The 18,362-nt window shown below is 48.5% G+C and overlaps 2 protein-coding genes across 2 annotated transcripts in view; both read left to right on the forward strand.

Annotated features, from left to right (window-relative positions):
- Positions 1-11,218, forward strand: nek8 (NIMA-related kinase 8; the record flags this gene model as incomplete). The annotated part of the gene is made up of 15 exons (XM_084466653.1): positions 1-47; positions 648-853; positions 1,493-1,725; positions 2,090-2,221; positions 2,737-2,945; positions 3,528-3,607; positions 4,066-4,250; positions 4,757-4,904; positions 5,936-6,012; positions 6,341-6,458; positions 6,955-7,105; positions 8,001-8,164; positions 8,717-8,869; positions 9,551-9,709; positions 11,080-11,218. The coding sequence occupies 15 exons, from the start codon at positions 1-3 to the stop codon at positions 11,106-11,108; spliced, it is 2,091 nt and encodes a 696-aa protein (XP_084322779.1). The 3' UTR covers positions 11,109-11,218.
- A 1,852-nt stretch (positions 11,219-13,070) lies between these two features.
- Positions 13,071-18,362, forward strand: part of traf4a (tnf receptor-associated factor 4a) — a 16,206-nt gene continuing 10,914 nt past the window's right edge. Inside the window, exon 1 of the mRNA XM_084466332.1 lies at positions 13,071-13,632. Within this exon, the coding sequence (XP_084322458.1) occupies positions 13,432-13,632 (201 nt within the window). The 5' untranslated portion in view covers positions 13,071-13,431. The remainder of the gene's footprint in view (positions 13,633-18,362) is intronic.

An 18,362-nucleotide genomic window follows, 5' to 3' on the forward strand; every position in this document is an offset into this window, starting at 1 on the left:
ATGGAAAAGTATGAAAAGATTAAAGTGGTCGGGAGAGGAGCTTTCGGGTAAATGGAAACTCGTTGGCCTTTAACGACGTTATTACCACATCAGCGCTTCTATTTGCTGATTATAATGAGCCGTGGGGAGGAAATAAAACGCTCAGAAAGTGATGCGATGCGGTCGTCTTCTACGGCCATGGAAAACTTTCTCCTAAACCCCCATTCTGTATTTCGACACATGTATATACGCGTTAATCGGTGTTCGTTAAAATTTAAATGCCTTAAACCTGGTGGCATTTCATTGTTTTGGTTATATTTTGCATTTGATCATCATAATCATCATCGTATTGTAGTATATAATTAACCCAATTCATGAACCAAGTCGAAAGCCATTTTATTTATCTATCTAACTAAACTACCGCCTAGGGTCTCTAGGCTAATGTTACTTGACAATATCCCCACTAAGCAATCTAAAACGTTGAAGACATCTAATATACATCTATGCCTGAGCCCATAGACCTATTGAATAACAGTAGATGGCATTGCGTAAGATCATGCCAATGAGGAAATCTAGTGCTCACTGGGTAAGGTACTACACACTCACAACCGAAGGTGTCTACGAATCCATCCGCTAAAGCACATCATCATCTCTCCATCCCATCACAGCATCGTGCACCTATGCCGCCGACGCGGCGACGGCGCGGCCGTCATCCTCAAGGAGATCCCCGTGGAGCAGATGACGCGCGACGAGCGCCTCTCCGCCCAGAACGAGTGCCAGGTCCTCAAGCTGCTCAACCACCCCAACATCATCGAGTACTATGAGAACTTCCTGGAGGACAAGGCCCTGATGATAGCCATGGAGTACGCGCCAGGTATAGTGTTTCACGTCGACGTCATTCCCGCTCAGCGCTGCGTTCCCACAGTTCTCTGGGTCTGTAATGGTGGGACATACTGGGTGTCAGATCAGATGTGCCTGGTAGGCATAAATAACACTTAAGGGTTAGTTATCTGGTGTCAGTGCCTTTTTGTGTGCTTTTTCGTCTGTGTGTGTGTGTGGGGGGGGGGGGGGGGGGAGTAGTATCATGTCTGTAGCGTAACATTCTTTAGTATTTTGTTTCTTTTTTATTTAATGCTATTCAACCAGCAAGTCATTATATGCCATCATCCATGGGACTTGTGACTAGTACCACAATAAGTGATCCTAAAGACTGCGTCAATGACGGGACTACATCATCCATGTGACCTTTGACCCGTACAACATGATGGTGATATTAAAGGCTGCATCGATAATGGGACTTTTACTCCATCTATGTGACCTTTGACTTCTACCACATGACACATTTACGTTTAGGGCATTTAGCAGACGCTTTTATCTGCTAAATGTAAGTCGCGTTAGGATGATAGTGATCCTAACAGCTGCATCGACGACGGGACTTTTATGCCATCCATTTGACCTTTGACCCATACATCACGACGATGGTGATCCTGACAGCTGCACCACCGTCCCACAGGGGGAACCCTGGCCGACTACATCCAGAAGCGCTGCAACTCGCTGCTGGATGAAGACACCATCTTGCACTTCTTCGTGCAGATCCTGCTGGCCATGTACCACGTGCACAACAAGCTGATCCTGCACCGTGACCTCAAGACCCAGAACATCCTGCTGGACAAGCACCAGATGATCGTCAAGATTGGAGACTTCGGCATCTCCAAGATCCTCGTGAGCAAGAGCAAAGCGTACACGGTGAGTTTGGGTCGAGACCCCCCCCCTCCCCGCGCGTGTGTCGGCACTGGGATCAGAACCACAAGAACAACACTGAGTTTCGTTCAGAGGAAGTTTTAACATACAAGGGATGTGTCCTGGTGTGTTGGTGATATCAAGAAAGAGACAAAATACGTAAAAACAAATGTACAGGATATGACCTAAAAACCAACAAGAAAAAACACATATACATATACAAACAATATAAATCTTAATCAACAAAATATTGAAGTGCAAAATATAAAGTGTGCCGATGTGCAAATGATGGGTTATGGATTTCCCGAGAATATAAATAATAATGACATTGACTACTAATGGAAGCTCCTGTCCTTGTGTCTGGGGTCAGGTGGTGGGGACGCCCTGCTACATTTCTCCAGAGCTGTGCGAGGGGAAGCCGTACAACCAGAAGAGTGACATCTGGGCGCTGGGCTGCGTGCTGTACGAGCTGGCCAGCCTCAAGAGAGCCTTCGAGGCCGCGGTACTGTAACACGCACGCATGCACGCACACATGCAGGCACGCACATGCACGCATGCACGCACACGCACACATACACGCACACACACACACACACACACACACACACACACACACAAACAGACATAGACACACGCATGCACATGCACGCACGCACAGACACGCACACAAACACAGACACACACTCATACACACACACACACACACACACACACACACACACACACACAAACGTCTGCATATTAGTCTTAAATGGTCTAGTCTAAACTTTCCTAGATTAACACAGCAGATTTCATCTCCTTTTCATCATGGGCGTTTGAAGTGTTTTCCGTTAAAGAGTGTGTGATAATGATTAGCTACACCGTGTGTGTCGAGGCTCCAAACCCTCCTCATTAGTGTTCAGATCGTTCCACTAATTGAACGGTATACTTTGGTAGAAATACTCGACGCTGATGATGTAAAGCTTTCATCCAGCCTGATGTGGCTTAAGATGTCGGCGCCGTGTGTGTGTCTTGCAGAATCTCCCGGCCCTGGTGCTGAAGATCATGAGCGGGACCTTCGCCCCGATCTCGGACCGCTACAGCCCCGAGCTCAGGGGGCTGGTGCTCAACATGCTGAACCTGGACCCCTCCAAGAGGCCGCAGCTCAACGAGATCATGGCCCTCCCCGTGTGCATCAGGCCGCTGCTCAACCTCTACACCGACATTGGCAACGTCAAGATGCGCAGGTGATACTTCCACTTGTATACTTCTACTTGTGTATTTATCATTTTATTGTTGAAGCTCGAAGAATTGATTGTCAAAGGCGCAGGCAAAGTGAGCATTTTACTGCCAGTTTTACGTGCATGACTTTATATGTGATCAATAAACAAATACTGGAAAACTTCAAACGAATGCTTTAAAGAATGTCTATGTTTTGTCTCGTTTTCCCCCCACAGCCCCATCAGTAAAGCTGAAGTACCATTCATCGACATCAAACCAGAAATATATAACTAATATTAATGATTTATACTATTATGGTTTCATATCATTATTATTTATAGTGTAGTGGCCTACACTGTTTAAAATGGAAGTAGCTGAGGCATACTTATACTTCTGGTCTTAACTTTATTGATCAGAAACAATGAACATTTCTTTTTCCTATTTTAAATTTAATTCATGTTTGAAATTGTCATTTTTGTTTATAGTTATAACATCATCTTTTAAAATATCCTCTGAAATCTGCTGAGGTACCTATGGGTACATGTACCCCGGTCGGGAATCACAATTACAGAACTGACCATTTTCCCCCATTGCCCTTTATCCTCCAGAATAGAGAAACCTCTTTCCAGCGTTCCACACGGACCCCACGGTAGACCAGGGGGCAGGATCCCTGGCTCCAGGTCCAGAGGTATGTCCCTTCTCCGCAACAGCAGAGTTGAGAGTCTTAACCAGGGACCGGGGAAAAATCCATTCGGAATCGCAATGCCTATCTTCTATGATGCTGAATCGATTCACAACTTTAAATCTTTCCAACTTCCACAAAAACTTTTTTGTTGTTGTATATTTTCCCTTTTATCTTTGGTTCGCCTTCTTGTGTTGACATTGCATCAATCAGTTGATAACCTTTTTCAAATACAAAAAGGCCATAATCGTATACACACTGCTCTCACGCCATCATTTGCCACAGTAGCACCTTTCTTAGCACGCTAACGGAGTACATCCTAAAATAAGCACCGCTGTGTACTTCATCAAACAATGAATGGAATGGTGAGATACCTAAAGATCCCCCCCCTCTACTGATACCAGCGTTCCCCTTGTGAAACGGTCTCCGGGCGTGCCCGCGTGTCTCCCTGTCCCCCCCCCCAGACGGAGCGATGGGGCTGGGCACGGGCAAGGTGCACACACTGCCCCTGTCTTCGGTCTATACCTGGGGCAGTGGCATCTCCGCCCCGCTGCGCCTGCCCATGCTCAACACGGAGGTGCTGCAGGTCTCCCTGGGACGCACCCAGAGGATGGGGGTCACCCGGTCCGGGCGGCTCATCACCTGGGAGGTGAGTCCGGGTCTGGGTCTCTTAACTGCATTACCTCATCGACTGCAAGCGGGTCAAAGAGAAACTTTGTGTCTTCTGTGCTGTTGTTGTGGTGTGGTTTCAGATGTTCAGAGGATAAACCCACCTTACAGGATAGTGTGGTGGAGAGGGTATATCTGTACTCATCCTCTTTCATGATACCTCACCGTACCAATCCCTACCCGCTTCCAAATAACCCCTTCATGTATCGGACTCACAGGTTGCTTTGAATTAATGCAAATTTTAAATGACTAAATATAAATAGTGAAATATTTATACTGGTTGATGGTGGTTTCAAGTTCCATGTTTATAATATATATATTATTCATTACATGCACATTAGCAAACCACAAGTAGAAGTCATTAAGCCAAGAAATGTCTGCACCAGCCTCCTCCATGCAAACAAGTCCCAGATAACAGTGTGACCCAAGCCAACTCACGATTGATCAAAGCAGTAGAGTAAAAGAAGCGTGTGTGTGCGGTTCCAGGTCCCGTCTGTAGGCTGCGGTGAGCCCGGCCTCCCCGGGGGCGTGGACCCCATGCAGCATCAGTTCATCTCCCGCTTTCTGGAGGGTCAATCGGGGGTCACCATCAAGTCTGTGGCCTGCGGGGACCTCTTCACCACCTGCATGACAGGTGGGGTGGACCCTCTCCTTTACTGGGGCCAAGTGTAGAACTGTTGCTGCTGTTATGACCTATGACCTTTGACTCACATTACTCATAACACGCACACCAAATGCACGCATACTCGCTGTATGCGCGCACACAAACACACGCACGCACACGCACTGGCACATGCATGCACACGCACTGGCACATGCACACAGACACACAAAAAGCAATATCAAAGTGCAGAGATAATCACTTACTTCCACTATTTAATCCATCCAGTACCATGAACCACTTCCACATCTAAAAATGTTCAAACCAATCCCACCACAAACTTGCAAGGAGGCTTTAGCAGTAGTTTAGCAAGACGATAATACTGAGAGCTTACTTACTTACAGTATTCGACCTACAGTATTTACGCCTGTAATGTCATCTTTTCCTCTAACCCTTTCTTATAAGCAGCAGAACATACACCTCTTCTTATACCTGAACATAATCCCTTATTATTTTACACTGAACCATCCCTGACGTTACACCAAAACCAACGCCTTTCAAGAGTGACTTAAACTTTTATACCTAAATAGATTAAATAGATGAATCTAAATCTTGACATTTGGGTTGGGAAGAGTTCCGTAGGAGTGTATGAATCCCCTGGTAAACACATTTCTCACCGCGACACCCGCGTAGAAAAAGGAACGTCCGAGCTCAGCCTTATGCTGTACAGTCCATCACTTCCCCACGAGGTCGTGGGTCAAAGACGCCTTTGTGTCTCCTACAGGAAGTGGCCATTACTCCCCCGTTGACAGCAGATAGCTCAGGATTGCAGAATGTATTCACTCTTCAACCCCCCCAACCCCCCTTTCCCTCCATCCTTCCCCCCTCCCCCTTCCCAGCTCACTCTTCTCAGCTGCAAAGGCAGATTAGTGTTGTCATATAATCCCTTGTCAGGGATTATACACTTTGTGTGGGTCCACATAACTATAACACCTCCACTCAGGGACTAATAGTCCCGCTAATCCCCTTTACTCTAACTTTCACTTTCACTTTCACTCTGGCAGACAGAGGCATCATCATGACGTTTGGCAGCGGGAGCAACGGCTGCCTGGGTCACGGCAGCTTCAACGACGTGACGCAGGTGAGGAGGTGCTCCTGGGTCAGTGAGGGGGGTTCAGGTCAGAGTAAAGGGGTTCGGGTCAGAGTAAAGCCCTTAGTTGGCTTTACATGCACCACGTCTTATTGTTCAGTAGGTCCAGATGTACGTGTGATAGTGGGATTATTGTTCTGATGTGCACTGAATTGAAAGATTTGAAGAATGTATTCCTAAAAAAATTATATAAATATATTAAGGATGACTTGAGGTGATGACTTGAAGAGAGTGTTTAACAGAAAAGTGTAAAGTAGAAGGAAAGAAGGTTGAAAATGATCTCGGGTGAGATCCATGTTCTCCCCTCATGTCTGTCTAGCCCAAGATAGTGGAGGCCCTGCTGGGCTACGAGCTGGTCCAGGTGTCCTGCGGTGCCTCCCATGTGCTTGCTGTGACCAATGAGAGAGAAGTGTTCGCTTGGGGTCGTGGAGACAATGGTAAGCCACCCTGAAATTGAAATCTATCTAATTTCCAATGTCATTTTATTCACCTATTCAGTTACACAGGCCAAATTCTGTTTTCTGGGTTATTATCTCATCCAAGTCTGATAGACATCACTTTATTTACAGCGTAATTGTGTTTTTCTGTCTGAAGCCAACTTGTAAACTGTCCACCGATGATGTCATCGTGAATGTCTCCGCTCCAGCCTCACACACACCCACTAGTGTCCCTTATTCCCCTTTTTGTCCACAATCCAATTAAATCCTCACAGATGCAATCAAAATACCGCCTACGTTTTGGTCTCATGCTAATTACTTAAATACGCCATAATATTGCATACGTAAGTGAGTTACGAACTAGATAACACATGCACTGAGAATAACTTCATCATTGAATTTCCTTGCAGTTCAAAACAGGTGACGTCCATCTAGATTGCCCACGGGCCCTCTGCCTTATCTCTTCCATTCTCCATCTCTCACGTGGCCCCGCTAGGTCGCCTGGGGCTGGGCACCCTGGACTCCCACTCCTCCCCCCAGCAGGTGGCCGTGCCTGCGGGCTTCGAGGCCCACAAGGTGCTGTGTGCCGTGGACTGCTCCATGATCATCAGCACCCAGCACAACATCCTGGCCTGTGGGAGCAACAGGTATATCGTTTGAGATCATTAACACACACTCGCACACAAGCGCTCGCTTACTCTCCCTCTCACTCACTCACTCACTCACTCACTCTCGAACTCACACACACACACACACACACACACACACACACACATATGCACTTGCACACTCCTCTCTTAATAACACAGTTAACATACATACTCTCTCTCTCTCTCTCTCTCTCTCTCTCTCGTAAACACACACACATCCCTGTAATGATACAGTGAAGCGTGCCACAGGGAACCAGGTGTTTTGACGGCCCTGCCGCTGGTGGATTACAGGATAGATTATACACATTAACCTGGGGGGGCCTGCTGTGTATCCTGCGAGACGCCATTCCCCCCCCCCCCCCCCCCGCCCCGTGGCACCCAGGACGCGCTGTTGTCTGTGAGTTAGGGCGACAGCCGACACAAGGGCAGGCTGTCTGAGCTCAGAGCGGCGCCGGCGGCTGCATTGTTGGGATACCTGTGTTGAGACACCTGTGGTTAGATACCTGTCGCCCACGTCCTCCTGTTGGCTCAGGGTGGCTCGGGTTTCAAACCAAACCTCATCGTGAAAATATGCCCTCTCTCTCTGTCTCCCGTCACAATGCTTCAGTCTCACTGCCAGCACCTTGGACTTGAACCCACACATGTTGAAATCCTGACCAGTGTGTGTGTGTCTCTCTCGCTCTGTCTGTCTATCTCTCTCTCTCTCTCTCTCTCTCTCACCACACATGTTGTGGTTGTGGTCCGTGTCAGTGTGTCTCTCTCTCTTGTTCTATTGCTCTCTCTCTCTTCCGCTCTCTCTCTCTCTCTCCTCTCTCTCTCTCTCTCTCTCTCTCTCTCTCTCTCTCTCTCTCTCTCTCTCTCTCTCTCTCTATTGTGTTGCGTCCCCCCACAGGTTCAACAAGCTGGGCCTGGACCTGATTGAGGCGGGGGAGGAGGCCGCGGCGTGTGACCAGGTGGAGGAGGTCCACGTGTTCACGGCGGTGCGCTCGGCGCCGCTCAGCGTGGAGAGGATGGTGTACGTGGACATCGGCACCGCCCACTCCATCGCCGTCACGGGTAAAACCACGAAGCTGGAGACCACGAGCCACCTATAAGCCACCTTTAAGCTCATGATTATCACTTCCTAAAGGCGCAAAAGCAAAACCACATCCTGGACAATCGCTGCCCCTGGTGTCTGTTCTTATCCAAAGATTTTATAGAAGGAATTAATTATATTGACTTACTTTCTATCTACATCTATATCTATAGATATAGATCTATATAGATGAGACCACTAAGACCCCCTTGTAAAGCAGTTTGGAGAATCTTAATGAAACTGAGGATTTTTGTCTTGATTGATTATTTGGAGTTAATGTTTCAGGAGAGTGACCTGTGTTGCAGTTCTCTCTTCAGTGTACTCTTCAATGCTGCAGTGAACACGTATGACCTTAAAACTGATAGACGCTTCAAACAAAGAACCGAAACATGATTCTTGGTCGAGATGCCGGAATAGATTAGAGGCATTTTTGTTACTATTCGCGTTTGGTGCATTTCTTTTCATTATTCCTTTGACCTCTTCAACCCTTTGTTTCTGACCCTGTGTTTCTGTGTGACTGTCTCCCTGTGCAGAGAAGGGCGAGTGCTTCACCTTCGGCAGTAACCAGCACGGCCAGATTGGCTGCAGCTCGCGGCGGACCAGCAGGGTGCCCTTCCTGGTGCCCGGGTTACAGGGCATCGCCATGGCAGCCTGCGGCGACGCCTTCTCCCTTGCCATCGGATCCGGTGAGGGAGAGAGAGAAATACGCTTTGAGTTATATTATGAGATTATTATATAATAATAATTATATTAGTATTATTCACTTACATCATATTTTTCTCATTTTTGACTATTTTCATAAACTTAAAAAGGTTATTGCAGTAAATGATCAATTTTTTCTGGTGTTTCTTTTTTTTACAGTTCTCAGTTGTCTCTGTTACATTTGTTACATTTCTACTTGATAACATGTGATTGTTCAACGTATGTCTCTTATATGTTATTTATTTATTCATCTATTTATTAATGGATGTGTATTTGGGGTTTGAGTAGCAGATTGGTGCGTCCTCATCATCAGCTCCATGAATAAAGGAGAGCAGAGTGCTTTAAGCCGGTGGTTGTGTAAGTGTCTCTGGAGGAGTCCCACTGGGCCTTAAGATGGCCTCTTGTCAGGAGGACACATTTGTCTTTCATGGACCGGATTAGTATCCTGGGTAGAAGTGGATTGTTAACATTCAAACGGTTCAGGAGTTGGGTGAGGGGCAGGAGAGGGGGTGGGGAGATGGATTTTAATTTGAAATCCTGACCTGTGTGTGTGTGTCTGTCTGTCTGTCTGTCTGTCTCTGTCTCTGTCTCTGTCTCTGTCTCTCTCTCTCTCTCTCTCTCTCTCTCTCTCTCTCTCTCTCTCTCTCTCTCTCTCTCTCTCTCAGATGGGGAGGTGTACACCTGGGGAAAGGGCGCGCGGGGACGGCTGGGCAGGAAAGAGGAGGATTCTGGGATACCGAAGGCGGTGCAGCTCGACGAGAGCCACCCGTTCACGGTGACGGCGGTGGCCTGTTGTCATGGCAACACCCTGCTGGCAGTGAAGCGTAATATTCCACTCATTACCTTTTTTTTTTTTCATTTTTTTTTTCAATTCATTTACTCGTATGTCGTTGCCTCACGGCGGTCGAGACGCTGGGTCGACTAATAGCGTTCGCTGATCCGCCCTCTCGGACCGCAAGAAAATAAACGTGTCGGCCCGGAGAAGCTCCTCACGGCCGGCGTCGCCAGAGAGGAGACACCGGCCCTTCCTGCTCCTTTGAGGGCTGCGTCTGGGCCGTGAAAGGCCCATTTGTTCGCTGGAGTTAAACTCCTCCAGAGGGAAGTCCCCGGAGCTTTCTTTCAGCTGCTGTGTAAGAAAGTAACCGTGGCTCTTTGTGCGCCCGGTGGCCTGCTCGCCCGGCCCTTTCTCCCTGTCAGCGGGCCTAATTCAGAGAGCTGCTCTTGTTCCTCACACACACGGAAAGCCTGTCGCATTTGCCTCATTGGGCTTTGGCTTTGTTTTAAATGACGTTTCACTGGCAGTAGCCAATATGAGTTTACTACGAGTTGTCGAGAAAGAGAGGTGTGCTCCGGTATGCAAACTGAGACTTCGATGAAATGTGAATTTATCTAAACCAGTTATTCAATTCAATTCAATTCAATTCCATTCCATTTTATTTGTATAGCCCTTAATCACAGTTACACTCTCAAAGGGCTTAACAGGCAGTATATTTATAACACCCCCCTGACCCTAGCCCACCAGGGGGCAAGAAAGGTTAGCAAGGAAGAAATCTAGAGAAGGGACGCAGAGTGGGGGATCCCTCCATCAGTTAAGGGTTTATTACTGGGTTTATTGTGTGAGTTTAACAGATATATCAGCAGTTATATCAGGATAATAAGAAAAACGATTGAATAAACTGTATACATTTGTAAATACATATCAAGAGGAAGGTTCCCCATTATGATGGTGGGATTACACTACTCCACACCGTACATTGATGCAGACAGATGCAGACGTTGCATCAGATATCGTCACCACAGAGGGCAATGATTGAACAACTAATTGAGATGTCTTTAATGCACAGAGGCTTCTCTGCTAAGTCATGAGTCATGTCATTCCAAACCGACAGTGACACAATACAAGCATTGACATACGTTTCACGATTTGTTTGTTGATTATAGGTAGCACGATTCTAAACCTTTGTGTGTCTCGGTATTCATGTCTTTAGTGAGTTTCAGTCATGACCTCTCACTTTATGTGGTCACAAAGAGCACTCGGTAGCTGTGTTCTTTGTCTCTTTACTCCATGACTGGAGTTGAACTATTCCCAGAATGCTGACGCGTGACCCTAGCCTCTCTCTCTCTCTCTCTCTCTCTCTCTCTCTCTCTCTCTCTCTCTCTCGCACTCTCGCACTCTCACTCTCTCTCTCTTCAGCACTGCTGGAGGAACCGGTACCACGATGATGTCTGCTGTCTCTGCGTGTTGTGCACCTCGACTCCACTTCCTGCAGCACAGCCCTGCTGTGGCGCAAGACGACAGGACAGCTTGTCAGAGAGAAAGAACCGGTCCTAAAACCAACAACTCTCATTCCCCCCCCCCCCCCCCCCCACCCCACACGGCAAATGACGCCCTTCGCCGTTGGCTACGTTTCCAGAGAACCAAAGCATAGTCACAGCGTTGGAGCCAAATATCTCCAATGCTCAATCAAGTGCCTTTCCCTCAGCCTGATTAGGAAGCGGGTTTCTGCCGTGAGTTTTCCAGAAACCATTGGATGACTTAAGTCGAGATGACATGAAGTCAGTGCAGCGGGTTTCCTCCTGCGCGGAGCTCATTGTGCCGGTCCCGGGCAGGGGGTCGGCCCGCCCGCCCGCAGAGCCCCCGGCAGGACGTCCAGCGGGCCTGATCTCAATTAACCCGCCGCTGAATGAAGGGACAACACCACACAATGTGTTGAGAAGCACACAGCGCTGCTAGCTCTCACTTTAGCGCCAGCGCTAACAACTTGTCAGTCAAACGAAGCGAGCAACGGGATTAATCTTAAGCACATTGTCGGGGGCCATGTTGTGCCTCGTTGGATTAGCGCGCACACACGTTTGTCGGCCGGGCATAATGGTATTTAAAGCAGATAACGGTGTGTTGTTAATCCCCATACACACACACACGTATTGTGTATGTTAATTGTAGCATGTTTATTGCGATTTCACTCTTTGTGTTGTGAAGCTTTGTTTCAGCCTTGTTTTGCATTATTCAAGATGCAACGTGTATTTACACTCTACTTGGGCACAATCCTTATTGCTATGTTACCTCTGTCTGTGTTTTAAACCACTATTGATCTGTCACTCTCCTCTTACCCCCAGACATTGGTTCCTTGTTCCGAGGTATGTGTGAAGCACTGTGTGTTCTTACACACTGCATTGTGTGTGAGAACACACAATGCATGTGTGTCAGATGGGTAGGCTGGCCTGATCTTACCACAGCAGGAAGTCCTCTCGGCTCCTCTTTCTATCTAACTGCATTCCACACAATGGCAAACTAAAATTGTGCCGTACATCATGTGTCCCATAGAGATTGCGTGCGGCTCTATGATTTACGTTTTAGGTATTTCAATCAAATCATGCCAATTTATAACCTTGTAATAAGTCAATAGTTATTTTCTACAAACATAAAGGTCCAGGCTACCGTTGTTTTTTGTTTTTTTTAAAGGATGATGTAATGATGATGTAATTCAGTGTGAATAGTGATGAAAAAGACTAGCCCAATGTAATCATTGTTTATTTTGTACCACCATGTTTTAGAACCAGAATTACGATCAAAATGGACAAATAGACCATCTCCGTTGCAACCCTCTATATTTTAATCGTGTGTATTTGCCATTAGAAATGCTATAAATGTATATTTATCTAAATTATTGAGTGTGTTTTTACCACCAGAGGGCGGCTTTCACCACTTGAGAAACGTGTGCAGGTTAATAAGTCATACAGACTTCATTAGATTCCAGCTTTGTTGGCACGGACATATAGGGGCTGCTCTCAAGAGACTGCTTCTAACCCATATCGTTGTTACGATCCATTTATGTATATTCGGGATTTTTATAGAGATACCGAGGAACAATTTTTAGAATTCAATTACTACGATTGTGAAAGGCGTTCCACCCAGAAAAGCTGTCCAGACAATACTGGTCGCGCATGCAAATTCTCCATCGATTCAAAATGAACAATTTAATAACCATTTGAATGCAAATGATGTGGTGCAACGAATCCCCAGCACAACATCCAAAGGGGGAGATCATCGGCGAGATCAAATTATACGACCCCATTGGACGCTGACTCCTCCTGCGAGGAGGAGGAGGAGGAGGCGGGACTCTCCTATACCTAAACACAGCAGCGATATGCATTGTGCTCCATCTGTCAGTAGCCTACCGCGTCTGCACACAGCGAGAAAGAAGCGTGCATTCACGTGCTGCTGGCGAGGAGAAAAATAAGCCCGTGTGGTTGACACATTTACGCGTTGACAGCGAACCTCGTCTCTGCGTGCGTCTTCGGGACTGTCACGCCGTCCTTTTGTTGCGGTCGGCGGCCCGGTTGCTGGGAAGAAGGGGAGAGAGGGAACGGCCGATATTGGCCCCTGAGAAACACGATCGCTCTGTGGCGAGGGGACATGCACGACGGACAGGCTCCCTCGCGTACATCGGCATAAACAAGCCTCGCATCAGAAATCACCCATTATTGACGTGGACGGCAGGCGTTTACCTACAATAGAAGGCCCGATTTAAATAATCCTGCAGCAATGCCGGGTTTCGACTACAAGTTTCTGGAGAAACCAAAGCGAAGGTTCCAGTGTCCGCTATGCAGCAAGGCGATGCGAGAACCCGTCCAGGTTTCTACCTGTGGACACCGATTTTGTGACACCTGTCTTCAAGAATTTTTAAGGTACGGACGATGTGTTTTCTCTGTATGTATACGTGTGTATATCTTCGTGTATGTGCGTGTGCGTGTGTGTGTGTGTGTGTGTGTGTGTGTGTGTGTGTGCGCGCGCGCGGCCGCGGAGATCCACCTCCGTGCAGGTGATACTACGCCTGCTCGTTGGTTTCGTTAGAGACTGTAAATAAAGGATTTGTAGGCGTGTGCCTCGCGTCGCGTTGTGTTTTCAGCCAGACTAACCGCCGTGAGAAACCCTCGCCTGTGTCTAGTCCCTCTTGGCTGATCAAGTTTTAACGTGTTTGTGTGTGCATGCATTGCACAATTCAATGCCATATTATGTATTAATGTACAGCTTAATGTTTTGGGGCTGCCGTAAAATGAAGTGTGAAAAGGTATTCACGACTCGGTGTCAACTCTGTTGTGAAATAAAAATCCAACGTGACTTGCTGCTGGTGTTGTTAGAAGAAGGCCTACCACAGTAAAGCGAAGTGTGAAGGTCTGAGAGGCTGGCAGCTAGGCGGCCACCATCCAGGCTGTCACTGACATCATCGCCTACCGAAATCTTTTTTTTTTTTTAAACAATAGCTAAAATGAAGACTTATTGATACGTATGGATTCATGAAGCGTAATGTTATTCTTTGCTTCCTCCATCACTGGAGCTATCAGTAAAGTGTGTGTGTATGTGTGTGTGTGTGTGTGTGTGTGTGTGTGTGTGTGTGTGTGTCTGTCATGCAGGTTTGAGGCATTTCTGGTCTCTGTTTGCATTTGTGCACACATGCATGCATGACCATGTTTGTGTGTGCATGTCTGTGTGTGCATGTGCGTGCACTCATACATGCTTGTGTGTGTGTGAATTCACTGGGGCCTGCTCAGCCGCGGCTTGGCCTGTCTGACTTTCTGCCCCCAGGCCAGCATGGGTTCTGGGTCACCGTAGGAGACGGGGGGTCCAGACTGGCCCTCAGGGGCCCGTCTTAGTTAGCGGATTAGAGGGGATCCCTTTATATTTGGTATCAAGGCCCCGGCCTGAAGGACCCTCTGAACTCCCTCTGAGGTCAAGGGTCAGGCAGGTCACTCACCTTGTTCTCACACTGCTGCTGGAGTAGAGAGGTGTGTGTGTGTGTGTGTGTGTGTGTGTGTGTGTGTGTATGTGTATGTGTATGTGTGTGTGTGTGTGTGTGTGTGTGTGTGTGTGTGTGTGTGTGATGGTTTTCCTAAAAAAATTATACTTGAATGTATTCTGTTGGGTGTAGTATTAAAAACCTTTTTTTTTTTTTTTAATAAATATTCCCGATCTCCCTTAAAGTTCAGTAAAACGATCATCATGCAACGCTTTACTCAAGATCCTCGTCGTACAAACTTATCGGGCTTCAAACGCCGACGCCTTACGTCCCGCCGTCTCCCCCGAGTGGACGTCCTCCCTGTCGCTCACACGGCCGCGTCCGCAGGCGTGCGAGCATGTGACGCTAATGGGCCGTGTCTCCGTCGGGGTGAGCAGGAATGTGTCAGGAGGTGCCCCCCGGGGGGCCCGCGGCTCCGGCAGCGAGCGGGGCGTGTCATGGGTTTGAAGGCGGCCCCGGCCCCCGCAGCTCTACCCCCAGCACACAATGAACACTCTCAGACTCGCATGTCGGCGCCGCTCTCCTCCCAGCGCTGATCAGCCTCAGATAGCTCTGTCCTAGTAGCCACCAGCCTCATTAGCGGAGGATAAGGACGAACGCAGCGCTCCCCAGTGGAAAGGTTCTGGGTTCGAATCCCTTATGGCGGGGCAATCTGTAGGCCTCCTCGAGTGAGACAGCTCACCCCCACCTGCTTCCTAATGGCATGATTTAGTTAAGTGTCTGCTTAATGACGGAGTGCTGAGGCTCAAACCCGCCTCCTGTTTGGGAGTTAAGCATGATGGGTGGGGGAGGGGTGAGGGAGGGAGGGGGTGCTGCTTACGCCACAGATGTGTCATGAATCTTGCCCTTAGTTAGGCGTGGACGTGTCTTACAGCGCTACAGCGCTGCGTCTGTGTTGAAATGATGTAGTGCTGTGGCCTGGCCATGACAGGGAGAGGAGTGGGTCCGTAATTGCTTTGTTCTGCTTCAGAACTTCCTCCTATAGGAAGCTGAGCGCGGACGGACAAGACGCACGCGGGCCTGCCCGACAGCCCGGCCGCCGGGGTGCACGTATAGACCGCAGCGTGTTGTTTCCCCCCCCCCAAAAAAATCGATGGTGAATCATTGAACTTTTGACACGCGTCAGCGGTGTCGTGCGGTTTCCTGGAGACGTAGGCAATATTCGCTGTTGTTCCTGCGCTGACCTCCCACGCGTGCATCATCGCCCCGATCCACCCCTCACCGTGTCATTAGTACCTCTTCCTCTTCTCGTCCTCCTCCTGCTCTTCCTGTCCACATATTTCATCATCATCTTCCCTCTATCTGGACCTGGTCGCTCTCGCTCTGTTTGTTGTGTGGAGGTGATAATCACCAACACCCTGTATGGTCAGAGGTTGTGTGTGTGTGTGTGTGTGTGTGTGTGTGTGTGTGTGTGTGTGTGTGTGTGTGTGTGTGTGTGTGTGTGTGTGTGTGTGTGTGTGTGTGTGTGTGTGTGTGTGTGTGTGTGTGTGTGTGCGTCTTACTGGAGGTGGAGTGTGTTGACGTTAGTGACTTTCGGCATGACTGGTGGTAGTGGAGGTGTTGCTGGAGGAGAAGTGTTTGTGAGATCTGACTAAACGGTTTAGATCCACCGAGTTTCATGCTAGCCAGGCAGGGAGGGTGGCTTAAATGCAGCCCAGTGAAATACCCTCTCCATGAGTTCCTGCTCAATTGACTATTGTGTGTTGGATTGATGGAAGGAGTGGATACAGACCAGGCACTTTGGCCTTTTGAGCGACTGAGTGTCTCCCACCAGTGAGGGGTAAATGGGGTAGGGTCGCATTGATGCCCAATGTTTTATGTCAGCTTGGCACTTCAGACAGCTGGGCCTTTTGTGTGTGTGTGTGTGTGTGTGTGTGTGTGTGTGTGTGTGTGTGTGTGTGTGTGTGTGTGTGTGTGTGTGTGTGTGTGTGTGTGTGTGTGTGTGTGTGTGTGTGTGTGTGTGTAAGTGCCTATGTGTGTATATGCATTCAGCTGTTGCCTTGTGTGTGTATGTGTGTGTGTGCGTGTTGTTGCATGTGCTTGCATCTGTGTCTCTTTGCATCCTGAATGGGACCCACGCCATGCATTGGTGATGAATGGCAGTTTGTTCAACACCACCATACCCCATCCGAGGGTCCCATCACTGACACATTCATAGGCCCCCATCACACCCCTCCCCACCCCAGGTGTCCCCCGGGGACCACTCAGGCTTCCTGGGTGCGGACCCGGCGGTGGGGGGGGGGGGGGGGGGGGGGGGGCTGTCCGATCTCTCCGGAGCACAAGAGGCGGTCAGTGAGATGCACAGAGGCCCGGCTCTGTCTGGACCAGTGAAAGGACTGCGGGGTCTTCCCTGCTGCTGGCTGCTCAGGGCGTGTGAAGCCCCCTTGATGCTCTGCACCGGGCTGCTAGTGTCCATTGATGCGGTGTCTAGAAGCGGGGCCTCTCGTACACTCTCTCCCACTCATCAGAGCGGAGTGGAAGCTGGGAACGAGGAGGCGCCACGGCGCGGTGGCGTCGAGGGGTGATGGGAAGGGACTTGGGAGACCACACCTTGAGTCCGTCCACAGACAGAATGGGAGGATAGAGTGGGACACTCTCATTTATACATCATACATCTAATGAGGCCGTGTTGAGGCTCTAGTGAGGCTCTTTGGATTTGTTGTTTTTAACAGCACTTCTAAATTCTAGAGACGCCTTTCAGTGGAGTTTTGTGTGCTTTTGGTTGTCACACATGTGGACCGTTGACAGAGTTTGAGTGGCTGTGTTGCCTCTGTTATGTAAGGAATGCTACGCCTCGGACTTTGGTCCACACGGCTCTCGTGGACTTTGAAACAAAGCGCTGTCAGAGACAAACAGCAGGTTATTCGTCTGTTTTATGGCAGTTTGGACACCTAGTAGGTGAAACTGTTCATCATCACAGGTGTTGCTTGAGTCCGTTTATTGAAATACACAGAACCAGCTGAGCACAGGGGGTTAAAGTCTGCGTGGACTGAGGTGGAAGAGGTGTTTGTTTATGGCTTGATAAAGATTAGTTTGAAACATGTGTTATTCAAGGAACAACATACAGTATTTCCCAGTGAAATCGTATTAATAGCTCAAACAATGGCTCAATGCTTGTGTTACGTTGCATATATCTTGCTTTTATGTGATCACCCAGGAAAAAGTATATCTGGCAATTGCCTTCAGACAGAAGACCAGAGACAATGCCAGAGTCGTAGATACACAAGACTTTGTCTTAAGCTATATATTGATCCACTGTTGCAACAAGCGTTCTGTATATAGAGCCGTTGGAAACGGTGTTGTACATTGTCTTCTTGGAATAGACTCAACACAACAGCCCCGTATCGTCACACCGGCCCCGGGCTGCTGGGAGAGGGGAGAGGGGGGAGAGGTGGGAAGCAGACCTTTTCCGGCTGTGGACTTCAGGAAAGCGATTCCTAGAGGGAGACCGGCAGGGAATTACACATCCAGCTGTGATGATGTCACGAGAGAGAGAGAGAGAGAGAGAGAGAGAGAGAGAGAGAGAGAGAGAGAGAGAGAGAGAGAGAGAGAGAGAGAGAGGTGTGAGTATTACACACAGGTGGCAGAGGCAGGGGCCCCAATGCCATGACAGTTGTGACGCCCAGACTTGGACTCGGCCGGCGATTGTAAAAACGCAGTTGGTTCCGACTCTTAATTC

The sequence above is a fragment of the Micromesistius poutassou genome (assembly GCF_964030765.1).
Source record: "Micromesistius poutassou genome assembly, chromosome: 4".
Taxonomy (NCBI): domain Eukaryota; kingdom Metazoa; phylum Chordata; class Actinopteri; order Gadiformes; family Gadidae; genus Micromesistius; species Micromesistius poutassou.